Below are 18,450 nucleotides of genomic sequence, written 5' to 3' on the forward strand. Positions count from 1 at the left end.
GATATTGCAGTATGTCTCAAAATATGGTCCCTGGATCAGCAGTATCATCATCATCTGGAAAGTTGCTAGAAATGCAAATTCACTGGCCTCACTGCAGCTCTTAAATACTGAATTAGAAATAGGAGGTAGGGCACAAACTATGTTTGAATAAGCTCTCCAGGTGATTCAAATTAGAGAACCACTTTTGTAGAGGAATGATTAAGCTAACCATTCCTGGTACATTGTTAGGGCAAGAAAAGATGGAGAATACTACACACTTGGATTATTGTACTCTGATTCCTCTGGGAACTACACCATAACATTTATGGAAGCACACCTTATATTTTAGAATTTGCTTTTGAAAGCACAAATAAGAAATCAGCATCTGAAGAGAAATACTACCAAAAAAAGTAGAGACAAATGAAAATAATGTATATTAGGTGTATTGCTCGATGGTAAAATCAATGAGAAAATTTCTTTTCTGAAACTCAATCTAAAGTGTTTATTTTGCCCAATGAACCAATGCGCTTCTTTAATATAGTAATGATGTTTGTAATAGTCAATTTTTCCATTTCTTTGTTGTCAGGAGTCTTTGTAAATGTCTTGCATTTAAATGTTTCCCCTTAGGGAACTTAGCCCAGGTTTTCTAGTATAATTACTCTCTTCAATTGATAACCCAATTCTTATCTCATAAAAAAATAATATTTATAGGTAAAAATAGTAGGGTTCTTGAAGGAGCAAGTCCATCACTTCCAAGAAATTCTTGTATATGGTTGGTCAATAAACGTCTAAACCTTCCTCCAGCTGTCGCCTCTCCCACCTTCTCTGCTGTTCTCTCACTTGGCTATAACCACATTAGCCTTATTGTTTGTCAAGTACTAGAGAACATCTGCTCTTCAAGGCCTCTGCTTTTGTTGCTCCCTCTGCCTGGAAATGCTCTTCTCCCAGATATCTGCAGTTTTTGCCTTCCCCTTCTTCCACTTTTGACTCAAATGTTCCTTTCTCAGTGAGGCCTTCTCTGACTAGCTCTCCGCTTATTCTCAAAGTCTTATCCTGCTCTATTTTTTCCACAGTCCCTAGTATCGTCTAAAATAGTCTAATTATTTTCAATGTTTCCACTATTTGAATATACCCTCCCCAAGGCAGGGATTTTATTTTTCCTTGTTTTGCTTCTGGGTGTATCCCCACCACATGGGCCAAGTGTCTGGCATGTTAAGTGCTAACAAGAACTGACTGACAGAGACAAAGTCTGCAGGAACCAGAATGTTTAACAGCTTAAAATACGTTTTTAAAAATCTAGATGCCAGTCAAAACTTGTTCTTCTACAATATGTACGACTCACAACTTAATTGTTCGGACTTACCCTTTCCTTTTAAAAACATTCAGTAACAACTACTATGTACCAGGTGCTGTGCTAACTGAAGAGAACAAAGATTCAAGACCTTTCAAGGAGCCCATAGCTGAGTGCAATTGAAAAAAAAAAGCTTAAAAATTCAGCTCCCTTTCCCCCGGTTTTCCTACTTCTGGTCACAGTAAAGCAAGTACTAGATACTAGAGGTACAGTCTAGCATGGAGTAAGAGTGAAATGGGCAGGACTGTAATTTCAGACAAAAAAAAAAAGATTATAAAACTTATGCAGAAGACCATTATATAACAAGGTGAGCCTAATCTGAAAGCTGATAAATGGCCCAGATGACAAGATATGAGAAACATGATGTAAACTTTAAAAGCTCCAAAATTAGTGATAATCCTGACATTCCAACAACTATAAATTTTAAAGAAAACAAGATATATTGAACAGCAATTATTAACAGTAAGCAAACGATTTCTATGGCAAATGCATTTTGTATGCTACACCTATAAACTCTCCTCTCCCTCTTTGCTAACAGCAACGGGGCTCCGTCCATAAATGGATTAGAGTCATACGAGTAGAGTTAGTATCCTTGGAACCCATTAGATGTGACATAGTTACAGGGGTATACTTTTTCCTTCTTCCCAGTGGTTGAAGGATGTCAACTGAAAACTACCTCTTGTATCTTCCCCACTTACTGATCTCAGTGTAAAAAAAATTAGCGTTTGTTAACTGTGTAAATTATTCCAACATTTTGCTTTAATATATTTTAAGAAGAAACAGTACTATTAAGTTTTTTAACACTACAAGATTCTTTGGAATTACCAGTTATCAACATTTATCAAATGGTCCCAGAAAAAAATTATGTTGAAAAAGTAAATTAGTACTTTTAAAGTCACAAATTAATTTTTTCGAAGCAATAATAATTGCATTTGAGCATCTATCCACTAAGCTCCAAGAACTATTCAAGGCATTTTATACAGATGTCATTTACCGGAAGAAATTAAGCATGAATGGTTATGTAATTTGAGCAAGCAATATCACATTTATAAAGTGGTGAAGCTGAGATTTACATCTAAATCTGTCTGAATCCAAAGCTCTTTCCAACATGTCAACTGTTAAAAAAATCAGCAATCCAGAGATTTTGCAAAGGTACTCTATGGATCCCACAAAATTGTGATCCAAATTTTGTTTGCTAAAATGCTCTTAAAACTTGTAAAAACAATACACTTTGACATATCCACAATTATAGAAGAATGGAGTACACTAATGTACTATTTAGACTGCCAAGTTATCTCATTTTTATGTGGAGCTTCTCCTGCACTGTACTTGCTTAAAGCAAGTGAAGATAAGGTGCATCTGCTCGGCAGTGCTCTGGCCCTAAGAATTATACAATAACAAGTGAGGGAGTCTTACTGTTGTCTTACAGAGGCCTATTTTAAGTGCTTTCTTTTGGGTGAGGTCATATCTGTGAGTTAACAAAATGACAATAACATAGTTATTTATGTTACCTTATTATAGAACCTTAAACTTCTGATGCCTATGTTTTTATTTGAAATTTATTACTTTGTTATCTAATCATTTAGTAGGCATGGATCAGCAATATGACACTTTATGCCACCTGCTTCAGAGAAAAAAACACTATTTACATAGCAATTAACCCAAAAGAACCTTTGCAAATTAAAGTCAAGAAATGTAGTTATTTATATATATAATAAAATAGGAAAATAAATATTTCATTCTAAACCCAATCCTTTCGGACAGCAACTCTCAAGCGTATATTATCTCTGTTGAACATGCATGTCCAAGACACAAGGACATCACAGAAAAGACTGCTTATCAGCCATCTTTCATATTTGGAATCAAAGGTTTTCATTTGCAAGATATGACTAATGGATCGTTTATAACTGTTATGAGTTTGCTCTGTGTTCTGCTTATGACAAAGTAAAGGACAACCAACAAGGCTATTATATCCTGTGGAAAATACGTGGCTCTAGTTTGGAGAAAACTAGTTTGGATATTTTCTTTTTACAACAGACGCAATGTTGACATTGGGAGTTAAAACTTTCAGATTAGGTAAGAAAGACTAAGTGGTAATAAACCTTTAAGCAAGATAATAAAGTAGCCTAATGGATTAATGACTATCTACTTTACTTTTTATAGGAATCTCTTCTAGACAGTTCTGTAACTTGCCTTTAATTCGGCTTTAAAGTATTTGCATGTGAAATTCTTTTTTTATAGAGGGTAAACAACAGTAATATCTATTGTTCTGTGATCAAGTACAAGGCAAGTAATGGGTAGTAGAAAGAAGAGAATTTAGTTATTGCATGAATTTAAACACAGTGCTAGATCAAAGTCCCCAACAGAAAGTGCCTCTTATCTAGTTACAGTGTTAGTAGATGGGGTTGAACCTTGGACAAATCTAGGTTGGAAATGACCTAATATTTTACATTTCAATGGAATATTATCTTTATATGTATCCCCAAGCCTGTGTTTGCAGCTAAGAAAAAGCACAGGTTTAATTTGGAAACCATCGAATGTTTATGCAAATGAATCTTGCACTACAAAGCTACTATCTTGAAACTCACTGTTAGCATTATTTTTTACCCACTTATCATAAAAAAACTAGTTCTCAGATTCTGCACACAGACAGCTTTATGTAAAATATATAAACATTTGTCCAAGTTGGTACACAGATTGCATAAATATGGCAATTAAGATTGCATTTACAGATGTGCATGTACAATGTTGTGCAAATTATCACAATATTACAATTTCAAAAATTATTCAAATTGGAATCAAAGTAAAGCAATTAGTGAAAAAATACCCATGCAGAATTTAAATATCTCAGAACAAAATTTAAAATGTCTTCAGTAAAAGTTCACACATTTAAAATAGTTTTATTCATTTTATTTGTATATGTCAAAATACATTTTTATTTCCAAAATAGTGGGTTTTGCAACTAGTTTCATGCAGAAACAAGGTCTGCTCAATACTACCAATAAAATCAATATAGCACAGTAGCTGTTCAGTTTTAGATACAAAGAATAAATAACCTAAATACAAAACACTAAAATATTAGAAACATGTATTTAATCATTCTTCACAGGCATCCGAACTTCACAAGTATAATCCTCAGCATGCCTAACTGTTGTGCAACCAGAACATGTTGCAGTCACTCAAACCGATCAATTATCTGTATATTTTTTGTCCACGTAAGACCATGGAAATTCTCTATATTCAGACCCACCATTCATACAGTTCAAATATAACCAAAAATAAAATTCCCACCACTATCCTTGTACCTTTAAAAATCAAGAATCCTGAGCTTGGTAGTAAGAGCATAACCTTATATCGTCATAAAACCAATCGAAAGAGAGGACTTGAAATCCTGCTTACCAAAACACCTTTTCCCAACCCCAAAGTAATCTAAAATAGGCAGTAGAACACAATGACCTTTTAAAATGAAGGGGTACAAATTCACATTTAATATAGTATACAATACAATCAATAATACAATTAGCTACTATAAGCTTTACAATGTACAATTTATTCAAATGGCTGAACTGTTCAGTGGTTAAGGAGACAGTTATGTGCCAGAAAGATGTAATATTTTTTGCACGGTTTAATGAAAATATAAAAGCTATTTGTCCAAATAAAAGCCATCTTCACTATGTACTTGGTTTTACTTTTTTTTTTTTTTTTTTTAAAAAGGCCACTGAAATGTATAAAATGGTCTGAACATGATGGTGGTATTAAAGTCAATGCCTCTTCACATGGCAATAACAGTGCATTTAACATTAATTCACGGGTTAAGTCTGAAAATGATTTCATAGCATCACTTTGGCTAGCACAACAGTTTTAGACAGCACTCAGATAAATATAGGTACGTGAAATGTGAAGCAATTTTCTTATGCAACTTTAATTATAGTTGAATACTATCAAATGAAAACTGAAAATAAAAGCACTTTACAGTAGAAAACTTTTATAAAGATAGGGCTCCACATAATGTGTTACTTTTAAAGTCTTTATATCACATTGTTAGCAAATTTTGTTTTTAACACTATTATGGAGTAGCCTACTTTCCATTAACAGACATTTGAAATAAGAAAATAGTCAAGCATGCCATGTGGTGGTTTAAAAATCAAAACAATACACTTATTTATATATACAGCATCACTCAGTACCTGCTAAAATGAATGTGAAGATTATAGAGTCTAACTTCTTATACTACAATAGTAAAAAACAAACAAAAACAAAAAAGTGACAAATGAAGGCAGAAAGTAGGACTTAAAAGAACCTAATCTCAATTGACTTTAAAGCATTCATATAAGAAATAAATGCATATTGCACAAACAGTGAAAGCAAATGTTCCACCAAGCAATTCAGTTCCAGGTGGGAGACAACACAGCATTAGACTAATACACGACAATGACCTCAGAAAACCAAGTGTTTTTTTATGTAAATGAGAAAGCTGTGAAAACATAGAAGAGTCTGCCACATGAAGAGTTAGAAGGAAAAACATACAAACCCAAACTTAGATGTAAAGCAAAAAAAATTTTAAATATCGAAAAACTGGAAAATGTGGCACATCAAAAAATGTTGAATAACTGTCTTCTGTGAGAGCTGAAAGTTTCTGTTGACACAAAAGTATTTATGTACAACTAAGGCTTACGGGTTAAATATCTGAGGCATATCTGGCCTTGAACACTTTCCTCATATGCTGGAGCTGTAAACAAGTTTTCTCAGTCATTAAAAAAAAAAAATCTTCTTCAGCAGCTGCATTAACATGAAACAATGGTCTTGATACTAGGGGGGGAAAAACCCAGAAAATTAAACAAAACAAAACTCCTAGATAAGAGGGCATTTGGCAGGATATCCGAAAATGACAGTCTCCAAGGATTCTTCCCACATTTCCAGTGACTGTCAATTATGGTCCACTGGGTTACTAATATGTGCAATTCCATTACTTGCTGCCTTTTTTTTTTTTATTTGGAAAGTTTGCTTATAACTCTGATCAAGGCCCCGTTTTCATCCTTTAGCCTCTGGTTGTCTGCTTTCAGGTCTGGTAACATCTATAGGTGAAAAATAAAGAAAAAGTTTTGCTTCAATAAAAAGATAAAATATTTACTCTTAATAAATGTTATATTTTCACCACAAGACACATGAAAAAGCTTTGTCGGTTATATATATTTCTAGTGGCTAAAACATATATCAGGAAGCCCCCAATTTAAAGCTAATTAGTTTAATAAATGATGGAATGAAAGGTTTATTCTCCCAAAGTTATCAACTGAAATGTACTAAATCACTTGATATTATGACTTATAAGCACACCATATTAGAACAGCCAAGAAAATGAAGCCTGTTTTGTTAGGATAAAAGAGAGCTTAAAGGGAGCTCCTTTATGAGTTCCTGTCAGTAGCTAATCCAAGGCCTTTGCTTTATGTCAGACCTCAAACCATAATACTTACATAATTTCACAAAAAAATTGGTCTATTTGGGGAAATTCTGAGGGAGTTAGACTTGTTCTAAATTATTAATATTCCTTAAAGGATTCACCTACAGTATTAAGTTTAAGTGCCTAGTACAATGTCTGATCCAATAATAGGCGCTCATTAAGTGGTAATGAAGCAATTATTACTATTAGAATAAATAATTTATAAGCCAAAGTAATAAGGCTGTATTTACGAAAATATTCAAGCACAGAGAAAATAATCGGTATTTGGAGCTAACAGAAAAACACACCCTCACATCCTCAAAACAAAGCAAATTAATTTTCTGTTTTACAGATGAACTGAAAGAGAGGGTAAAAATTTTCTAAGTTAACTGGATTTTCCACTAAGAATAATTTAAATTACATGTGCTCTGCCAGATTTGCTAGGAAATGAAATAGCTAATTTTGGACATTAAAATTTACTTTCCAAATATTTAGTCCTCTTCTTTAGCTTTCAAAATGTACTAAATTATCAAATTAAATAAAAACAAAACTTCTACTTTTAAAACTACTTCTTAAGCAAAATATTTATAAAGAGTCTAATTTTATGTAGATCCAATGACCTATTACTTGTGTTCAGACTATATGGACACAAAATACACTAATCTAAAGTTTATGTATTAAGATACTTCTGTAAGAGAACTAAGTGAATATTAAGATGGCTCTGACTAAAAATGACATTATTTTGAAAAACAGGTAACATGCTTAATCTTCAGCTTCAACGTTTATTATATGCAAAATACATTTTATATTATTTATGCTCCACTTTCTTTCTAGTAAAGAATTTAAAATATAATAGCCATACTTTTAAGCCCTAAAATGTTTGTAGAGCCAAAAAATGTATACAAGCTTTGCAAAAGTACTAACAAGTCTTTTATTTAAATTCCTAAATCATTTCCTAATTTTTTGTAGTTTATCAGTCTCATTATACAATTAGTGACACTTTCTAACATTCTGAGAAGCCATGCATAATTAAAGTTATAATGATAAGCTCCAGACAAAATGGCATTAATTTGTAAAAGTGAACTCAAGACACGCTTACTAATACAAAAACACCTGCCTGGCTCTACCAGGAAGAAATGATGAAACTATAAATTATAGGTTCACAGACTGCAGTTTCCTACAGAACCCTGAGCGCTTGGCTACCACTCTTGTCAAGGCCCTATTCTCAGTCAGCAGTCGTTCATTTAACTCTCTCAGAGTTTGCACTTGCTTTATTTGGTGCAGGTTCTGCAGGAATCAGAACATAGAGAAATAGAAAATAAAAAATAAGAAAATGAAAAAGAGTACAATAAAAATATAAAGAAGCACAGATAACAAATATAAGAAAAAAATTAAATCTTAAAAGAATATTCCATGAGATTTACAAAAGTAAACAGGGTAGTCCCAAAATTCCATATCAGAGAAAACATAAACAAAATCCAAAAAAATCTGTCTCCAAAGCCAGTCAATAACAATGTTCGAATAAGTAACCAAATAATTCAATAACAAAACATTTAAATCTCAAAATTCTAATTTTAAGGACACAATTTCCTATGCATTAGTTCCTTAATTCATAATTTGACAGATACTTCATGCAAGACAATGTGATAAGGGTTAATCAATTAACAATGCTATTTTTTTTCCTGCAAAGGATGTTCCTCCCAACATTCAAAAGAAATAGGTATTTCCACAGGTAATGTACAGTGTGATAAAATACAGCTCTGCCTGTCTACTACTCCTATGTCCTCTATTTTCCAAGGAGAATATTTTTATATTGATCTTTTTTCATGATTCATTCTCCAAAAAAAACAGTGTTATGTGGGATGTAAAGAATAAAAAATTCCAAATCTTACGGTTTTTATTGTCTAATCTGTTCTATACCTGAACATCAAAAGTGTCATAAAAATTAACATAAGATTTGAGTTTTAAATACTCTCCCAGCCCTGGATTTAGGAGGAAAGAGAAGCACAGATATAGATAAATCACAAATTGCACAAACAGCTTTGAGAACAATTAATGTAATCATAACATCTATAACAGTACTGTAAGATGTGAGTTCATAAACAGCACTATCTCTCATAGGTTTACTTACTTTGAGCTCTTCTTCCATTTCAGATATTCTTCTTTCTAGAGCTCTTCGTTCCTAGATCAATTTAAGGTACCAATATTAATTATATAATTATTATATTCTTAAATGTTCTTCTAAATTGTGAAACAGTGCCATTTTAGGATTAAAAATCAAATCAGGAGCAGTGTAGAAAAGGATGTGATGCCAGTGATATGTAAAGAGCTTTCCAAAATTTGAGAAAAAAAATATAAAGATCATTATTTCCAACATTTTCTATAAGCTCTTTCTTTAAAGCTTTGACTTCGTGGTGAGACATTACATAACATCTTTAAACTATTTTTTTTTTTTAGTTCACATAAAACTTAAGGATAGAATAAACCAACACTGTAGACTGAGGATTGTAGAGAAAAGAAAAAAAAAACACACAAAGATGCAATTATTCTAGTGATAGAAGCAGAAAAGCAAGACGCAAACATGCCTAAAAGATATGTACTTTAAAATTTCAATACGACTTAAAACAAGTTCATCTTTTCTATCTACAATGTTTACTAGCCATTACTTATCCAAATATTTAGGTTGATACTGTGTAGCATTAATGCAGTGAATCTAATGAAGAAACAAATGCAGTGTATATTTTATTTTAAACCACCTTACTTCAAAGAGTGTCAGGCAAAGGCAACATACATTATTGCAGTGCACTATTTTATTTTCCCTTGAGTAATAAGCATTCTAGGGTGTTATGCAAAAAGCAAGCAGCAGTAATTAATGTGCTGTAAAACTTTGGTTAGGTCATACCGCCCAGAAGATACTGACTCTTGCCGGTCACCTTTCAGATACAAACCATTTAAATTTAGTTTAATCACACTGAAACTATTTCCAAGAGATTCTTTCCCAGATTAATAATTAATGTTCATATTTAGTAAAGCAGTACTTTTACTATAAATGTTAATGTCTTTAGAGTATGTGATTTAAAAAAAATATGGAATCCTAATAATAATCTTATAAGTACCATGTTATTCTATTATCAGCATGTTTCAACATTATTACAGACAAAAATGTTATTTTCTATAAACAGAACTTTCTCCTAGTTAATTATATAGCAAAATTATTAATCATTTTATTAAAAATGACAAATTCATAAAAACCACTGCACTTCTCAAAATAGTATGGCATTAGTGTCATATTTAATCCTCATAACTGTGAAATATCAAAAATAACACATTTTTATCCCACTGACAGGTAACTGTCCCATCATCTTCAATTTTATTAGGTGCTTTCAAGATTTTTAACTACTTAGTGATAAAGCAACACAGGGATACTACCAAACTGCCTGGTTGCTGACTTGACAACTGTAAAGTTGCAACTTCTTATGTTTAACAGATAAACTTTTTAACGTTAAAGAATATGGTTAAGAGAAAATGCATGTAAAGGTACAAGTAATTTCTTACGTATGACAAACTTATTAACACTAAAAAATATGGTTAAGAGAAAAGCATGTAAAGTGCTTAGCCCGGTACCCGTCTGGTAAGAGTATTGAATAAATGTTAGCAGTTATCATTAATACTATGATTAACAATGTATGTTAAATTGAGAGTGGATTAGGTACTTTGTAATTTATCTGCATTTGACAGAAAAAAGAGAAGGTCAGGTAAGAATGTCAGAATACAAAAACATGTATCGTGTGTGCTGAAGCCTAGATAAAATGGGACAGACATCAAAATGTCAGTTACCTCTCATGATGGGATTCCAGATGACTGTATTCTTTTGCTAAAATTTTTGTAATAAACATATACTGTTTTCACAAGAAGAATTAAATATTCTTAAAAATGTGACTGCCTCAAAAATGAGTATTTTGATTAACTATATAGTCTGTATCTATGTCTTTCATCTCAATCATTAGTATGGATAGAGGAATAATTTTTACTGTTTCTGCATATCTGAGATATAAAATTCAGTAAGTTATACTGTGAAAGGATATAATAATCAATATTAAATTTTATAAAATAAGCGAGTCTAAATTTTTAGTAATTATTAATTATACAACAGCTTTTTCAATGGCCAAGAATAATTTTTAAAACTTGTCAAAATCATAAGGTACAACTTGCTAAATGAAACAGGCATTAACAGACTGTATTTGTTTATTTACACGCTCTATTTTTTTTTTTTATCATTTATCTCTTTTTTTGTCAGAAGAGTAAATTGGCTGTTTTTTAAAATAGAATAGAAGAAAGTGCTTTTATATCATGTCTCAGGATTATTTATTCTTTGATCTAGAAATCATAGCTGCCCAGGATGTAATTTCTTCTCTGGTTGAAACCTTGCCCATCTAGCCACTGCTTACTTGCATGCAGATACTCTTTAGAGTACTTCTTTAACTTTTGATCATTTACACATTTTCAACTGCTCAGACTAAACTTGTAGAGTTATTCCTATGGCCCTGAGCAATAACAATAATAAACGAAGAGAAAAACAAGTGAATATATCATAGCAGATAAAAAGTTGTAGAGAGACATGAAATGGTAAAAGGATTTTCTTGTAATCAACTTTTTTGGTTTAAAATAGTCTAAGTTAAATATTTAAACTCAAAATTAAATTATTATTAAATTAACTTAAAAAAGAATTTGAAAATTTGAAACTTTAAAAACTATTTCAAGAATGGAAGTATTTTAATTTTGCAAAGAATTAAACTAAATGTATATATGATTAAAATGTTTTAAGTATATCACCACAGAAAATCAAAGAGATAAAAGGCATTTCAAAAATATCAGTCACTATCACAATGTGTATATTTCAGAATCAAGGCAAGATATTTTTTAATCCATTAAAAGAATAATATGGTAAAGTAAGTCTTACTTAACAAGGCAATTTCACATCTAGATAGATCCCATAGAAGCTAAGCTAGAAAACATTCTAATTAAATTAATAAGTATTAATTTAAACTAAAACTACCATCCATAAAAACTAAGAAAAACCTACCATTACTTACACAGAACAATAAAGGTAAACAATGATTTGTTATTCAATAAGATGGACACTTACCCTTTTTTCCATTTCCAATTGTGACCTATCAGCAAATCTTTCTTGTCTCTGTAAGAAAGTAAGAAAGATATAAGAGATATAAGTACAATAGAAATGGGGGGGCCCATAGTAACTCTCTTCGAGTGGTGTTCAAAGAAATCACACCACTCAAGTAGAGTAATACACAGGTGTGAGTAAAGAAAAGAGAAAACAGGGTTCGTACTGAAATAATAAAGAGTTAAATACTTAGAAATAGAATGGTCACAGCTCTCACAGTGTACGTATCACTTTTCCTCAGGTCTTTACATAGTTTTGCTAGGGGTAAGGATGCGTGAATACTGTGGAACAAATCCCAGAACACCCTAGTTTTCCCTCCTATACTCAAGCTCTTTCCTTTCCTAGACCACCAGGTGGAGTGGCTAATATGAAATGTGATTATGACCAGGTTGAGTTTCTCTGTATCCATGCAGGCAGACCAATAAATCTCTCTGTCTCTGTCTCTCTCTTTGCTTTTTCATTCATCCATGCCCCAGAATTGAGAAGAAGGTTCTACCTACTGGCACTTGTAAGAAATCCAAGTTATGTAGCTTTTCTTCTTCTGGTGAGCTCAAGTCTCTTATTTTCTCTTGCTTCTTGTACAATGCAACAGACTCAAAGTAAATAACATGTTGACATTTGGAAGAAGACCCTTGGGCTCTTAAGCCACATGTTGCACCAAATACCAGAGAGCTCTGCATCTGGATGTTGTGCACAGGCTCAGTTAAAAACAAGTGGTATCTTAGTCATTAACACTGAACCTTTCTTTGGGATTCCTGGTCAATTTGCTGAAACTGAATTCATCACATGACTCATTCCCCAAAAGCCAATTTGCTGAATAACCAATTTACCGAAAATGGTTTTTGACAACTTTAATAAGAGTGCTCTTTTATGACTATTAACTGCCAAATATGCTTAAAGAAATGTTTTTTTCATTATCGACTAAGCACAACTTCACTGTTTAATGTGGCAATTTATAAAACATTTCTTTATATAATTTTCTCTTCTGTCAACCATTTAGACATTCATGTTTTAGTATCATTAGGACTTGTAACCAAGTTAACTTTTAATCCTGTTTCCACAATTTCTTTTTTATGGTTATGGTATATAAAATTTAAAGATCTAATCATGGCCAAGTATCCTCACTTTTTTCCTGTTGTTTTAAATGGTTTTGTCTTTGTGCTTACTCTTTCTGAAAAAATAAAAGTTGATGTATTTCAGTTGCTTATTGTTATAAATGAAATTAGAAATTTGTAATATGATGAGACTTTCAGTTAATTCTGATTTCTTTTTGATGTTTTTAAATTTAAATCTATATTTTAACTGCTAGAAAAGTAAAACAAAGGCTAGTATACTACTTGAGGGTATATAAATGAATCCTAAAAACACTTAAAAGACTAAAAAGTTTTAAAATTACATTCAAAAGCACATGAAAGAAATCAGAAATAGCTGGGACAATGCCATCACATATAAGTTAAATAAATTTTATATAAAAAATTGGTATTTTATTAGAGATTTTATTCCATATGGGAACATTTTAGCAAATTTATAATAAACCTACCAATTTCTTAATTTAAAAATAATCAACTTTAATTAACATTTTTTGTAAATATTCTAGTTAAAACATGTTAAAATCACAATTAGTAAATCTGGTGAATTAACATGTGACAAAAATAATCAGTCATCAAACCAGTTTCTGGTAAATTAGCCTATTTCTCTCCCTTGAAGACTACACATGGAGATAGGTAGGAATCAAGGATTCTAGAGTCACTTGGCTAAATACTATCAAGTACACCTAAACTTCAAGATTAATTCATAGTAGGATGATAGTTCCCTTGGAAAAATTCCATGCAACTATCAAAATTCCCTCATCTATGCACATTCATGAATAGTTATGGAAGCAATGCTTTAAAAAAAACCCCAAGTGAAAGACTCTCAGTAGACTAAATGCACAAGATAGTCTTAAGTTGAACAAAAAGTTTAATGTTTATAGGTTTTATTTTTATGTGTACCCTAAATTTTTAAAATAACATTTACATAGTTTTTCCAATGAAGATATTAACTTTGAATATTTACTCAATCTCTTATATTATTACCTTTCCCATAATTAATTCAGTACATTGGGCATGATTATTCAATGTCTGTGAAGGCAGAAACTGTCGTATTTTTTAATCTAGTCATTTGTTTCTCTGGCTACAGTTGATAGATCAGAAATTTGTTTATGACCCAAAGGCAGCTTGCTATAAGTTATTCAGGGTTCCATGAAATGGTCACTAACAGGACTGTACCATGCTTATAATTAATTGGCTAATTCTATCAGTTCTCCTCTCTTGTACAGATTATATGAGAGACAGGAAGAATTGGATGACAACAGTTTAGGCAGAAGAGCAAAGAAAAACAGAGAAGGCAGTAAGTAGTGGAAACAATTAGCCGACGATTAGCCACGTCGCCATTATGACAGGACACTAGAGAGCAATGGACATTTGTATTTAGAAAACATTATTACCAAATCTCTAGAGCTAAAGCTATTTTCAGAGACCTAGTTATAATATTTTTATGTGTGGAGGGTCACTAAGCTACTAACGCAACCTGAAGGATGATGACATTCCAGTTTACCATGAAGCCTTGGGATAAGCCAGCAAGTTTTAACATGAATGACATTCCCAGTTTTTGTGACATCTCACTATGAAATGTGTTCTTGTTCTTCTTTGTGTATCTTTTTATTTCCATTTTTAAAATTAAATTTATTGGAGTGACGTTGGTTAACATTATGAATTTCAAGTGTACAATTCTATAATACATCATCTGTATATTGCATTGTGCGCTCACCACCCCAAGTCTAGTCTCCTTCCATCAGCATATATTTGACCTCCTTTACCCTCTCCCGCCTCACTACCCTTCTCCTCTGGTAACCACCATACTATTACTTGTATCTATGAGTTTGTTCTGTTCGTTCTGTGTATCTTTACAAGTAAACTCTCATTAACTAATAAAATCTGAAGAGACTTCATAATCTCAAAAGGTTAGCCTGACCCCAGGAATTTTAGTACAGCTTCCACTGTGCATAGACAATTGCTTCACAACATAATAGTGGTTAACAACAACAAAAAGGGACCTGATAACAACTATAAGTTCAACGTAGAAAAGTATGCAGTATCATTTCTAGACCTGGAGATGACATTTTAGATCAGTGCCTTCGAACTGGATTCCAAGAGCTGTACTGCAGAAATGTGTTTATGCTAAAAGGTCATGTGCTAAATTTAAACAAGCTTGTTTTCTTAAAAATTATAAGACTCTTAGAGCCTTTAACATATAAACAGATCCTATGAAACCTCCGAGATGTAGAATATATAGTATTTCCAAAGTTTCTTAGATCGCAAAGTAGGGTTTTTTGTTTTTTTGTTTTTTTTTGATATGGACGCAGGAGGAAAAGGAGGCGGGAATGTGCCTATTACTGTCTCCCAGAACTAATGTTCCATGGAAAAAGAGCTTGGGAAACAATTCCTAGATCATACACATCCTGGATCAAATGTACAAGGTGACTGAGTTCTATTTTGCTATCCCAATTTTCTTGTCTAAAATTATCACCTCTAAGCTGTTGCACTGAAGGTAAAAGTAGTGATGACTAAAATTATCTTTTTTACAGCATTACTATTATTAAATCACTTTTTTGAACAAGAAATATTCATAGTGAATAAAAATTATAAAGAAATTTTATAACTTTAAGAAGATTCTGTATAGATGCTTTTAATGCCTGTGACATTTGGTATGCTGGAAATAAGCATTTAAATCCTTCGTGTACCACAACATAGGTATTAAAAGGCTTAAAAAATACTTTGTCTTTCCACTGTGAGGCTATACTTCTATATTTTTAATTTACTTTAGGAAAAAGTTATCAGTAAACTGTGTTATCTTGTTTCCTTCTTACTAATAAGCTATCATCAGTAACCAAACTTATATTTAAAACACTAGAGAACATTTCAATGCAATCTTTTAGATAGAATAAATCACAGCCATTACCTTTAGAGTAACAAAGAGAAAAAGGTACAAACCTGGGTGGCCTTTTCCAACTGCAATTTAAGATCCGTCAGTTCCATATTTGTATCATGTAGCTGTGCTTTCAGCTTTTCATTTTCAGCTAGAATTTGTTCATAAAGCTATAAAAATAAAGGGAGAGGATCAAATTACTTTCTTGCTCTCTTAATATTTTAAGATTTCCTACTGATTTCTTTGCAGTATTAAAACAGATAATGTAATATATGGGTTACTAAAGGATACATTAAAAATATATTTTAATGCTTTTTGGTTGCAAGGCAGAAATTTTTGATTATGCAGGTGTTTGTTCCACATAAACTCTTAAAAATTAGTGCCAGTATTTAAAATTTAAATACTTCTCTGAAAAATCTGACTTTTCAGTTTCCATTAATAAAAGTTCAGTTATCTGATAGAGAGGGATCACAAATCTGCAAGCAGCGATAGCTAGAGCTAAAGAGCCACTGTGATCTTCAATTAGTCTGTGAACTTTTTTGCCTATCATTCCCTCTTGAATCTCTAACAGTAAGATGGAGTACCAATTGCATTAATAATTATACTTATATGTACTAAAGTTAAAAGGAAAGTGAAATATTTCTTGAACACTCATAACACCTGAATCTACTACTTCTTTTTCCCTCATCTCTACTACCACCACCATAGACGGCTATAATCAACTCTCATATAGACTATTCCAATACTAGAATTGTTCTCCTGACCTCCATCTAACCTGTTTTATGTACAGTAGCAAGAGTAAACTTTCCAAAATGACCACCTCACAATTTCCATATGCCAACCATTCCATTAACCACCCGTTTCATTACTTTATAAAATGTTATATAACTTTGTTGCACACTTTATAAAACTGTTAGAGGATAGATAACTTTCAATTTTTAAAGTATACATTCATTAGTATGATTGTATGATAATGTCTGTCTCTCTCACTACATGGAAGATGCCCATAAAAGCAAGGACAATATCTCCATTACCATTGCCCATGAGTGGAAGCTCACTCACTATTTAGTACAGTTCAGTGACTAAATCTTATTCATAATGTAAACTGACCCTCTACCTTCCTTCTATAGCTCATTGGGCTCGTAAGCAAGTGGATAATTCAAATAGCTGTCAAATACCTGGGGACATGTACAAATTCCACAAGTCTTTTTTTCTTCCAACAAACTTCATCAGGTTTATTCTAAGCTCACAATATGAAGAATCGTTAACAGTGAGAATCCTAGATTGTTCAGCTTCCGTTTCTCAATCACTTCTGTCCTTAATCATTAACAGCAGCTGAGCTACCACAAGTTTTTCAGTTACCTAGAAAAAACTGTATTCTCCTAGGAAAAGCCATAATCTTTGGCTGCGTCCTATTAACAAAACCTCTCTTTGCCTAAATGCCCCTTTTTAGCTCAATCATAGTATCACAGTACTGGTTTGAGACATCACATGTGAAATAAAGTCTTGGGTACCTCCCCCCTTTTTAAAAAAAATCAACCAACAAAATAAACAGCTATTTATATTCTACTTATCATTAATTCCTAAAGCAAAATTAAAGCAAGTTATTTTAAGATGCTGATTTCATTATGAGTTTCTAGGAATATCTCAACATGTATATTTAAACAGATTATTTTTAATTAAATATAACTAAATAACCCAAGTACCTTTTTAAAGTCAGTGGAGTCATCCTTTTCTAGCCTGCTACTGTAAGGTTTTCTTTCTTCTAAGTAACCATATGATCCAGAGCGACCCAGCAAGGAATCATACCGATCACTAGCTGATGTGGAACAGGTTTCATATCTTCAAAAGATGAGTTTAAGTCAAAATCTTTATTATGGGCTTTCACAACTTACATTAACATGCATCCTATTATATATTAACTTAATATTCCAAATAGTAACATTCTCCCTCCTCTGTTACCTAATTAACTTTTGTAATACATATAATAAATGGAAAGTTATTTTTAATATTACTCATTTCTATTACTTGAGGAAGAGATTCAATATTTCTGTATCTAAGTCAAAATTTATTTCGCAAAATGATAAATTATTTCAAAAATTTTAATTGTACTTTTTTTTCACATTTTAACATCTTTGAAATCAGAACATGACTTCAAGTGATGGTGTATAATAGTTTAATTGATAGCTCTTTTTCTTAAGTCATATATAATTGTACTTTAAAATTAGTAACATTTTTTATTTGAACTGTAGTCTATCTAACTACAGTGTATAGATAATAGGTTTCTCCTAAACAAGAAAAACATATCTCATTTGTAAATGTGAATTCTCTTCTTATCTGGTTCTAAATTTGGGTTTACCTTTTCTGATAAACGCTACTGCCTCTATATTTCAATTCAATAAATCATCAGTATTTAAAAATTTGTTCTTGATTTTATAAGGCGTTAGTTAACACTTATGGGTAAGAAATGGAACGGAGATTAGATTCAAGGATATTATAAAAGATTTCTCAAAAGATCAACAATTTGAGCTAGGT

At 31.9% G+C, this 18,450-nt stretch overlaps 1 protein-coding gene across 7 annotated transcripts in view; it reads right to left on the reverse strand.

Moving 5' to 3' along the window:
* Positions 1 to 4,210: 4,210 nt before the first annotated feature.
* Positions 4,211 to 18,450, reverse strand: part of PPP1R12A (protein phosphatase 1 regulatory subunit 12A) — a 131,073-nt gene continuing 116,833 nt past the window's right edge. For all 7 annotated transcript variants that reach the window (XM_039838911.1, XM_039838909.1, XM_039838912.1 and 4 more), the window contains 5 exons: positions 17,622 to 17,757; positions 15,981 to 16,085; positions 11,914 to 11,961; positions 8,899 to 8,949; positions 4,211 to 6,405 (listed from right to left, as the gene is read on the reverse strand). In XM_039838911.1, the coding sequence (XP_039694845.1) occupies positions 6,319 to 6,405; positions 8,899 to 8,949; positions 11,914 to 11,961; positions 15,981 to 16,085; positions 17,622 to 17,757 (427 nt within the window). In that variant the 3' untranslated portion in view covers positions 4,211 to 6,318. The remainder of the gene's footprint in view (positions 6,406 to 8,898; positions 8,950 to 11,913; positions 11,962 to 15,980; positions 16,086 to 17,621; positions 17,758 to 18,450) is intronic.

The sequence above is a fragment of the Pteropus medius genome, unplaced genomic scaffold, assembly GCF_902729225.1.
Source record: "Pteropus medius unplaced genomic scaffold, Ma_sr-lr_union100, whole genome shotgun sequence".
NCBI classification, from domain to species: Eukaryota; Metazoa; Chordata; class Mammalia; order Chiroptera; family Pteropodidae; genus Pteropus; species Pteropus medius.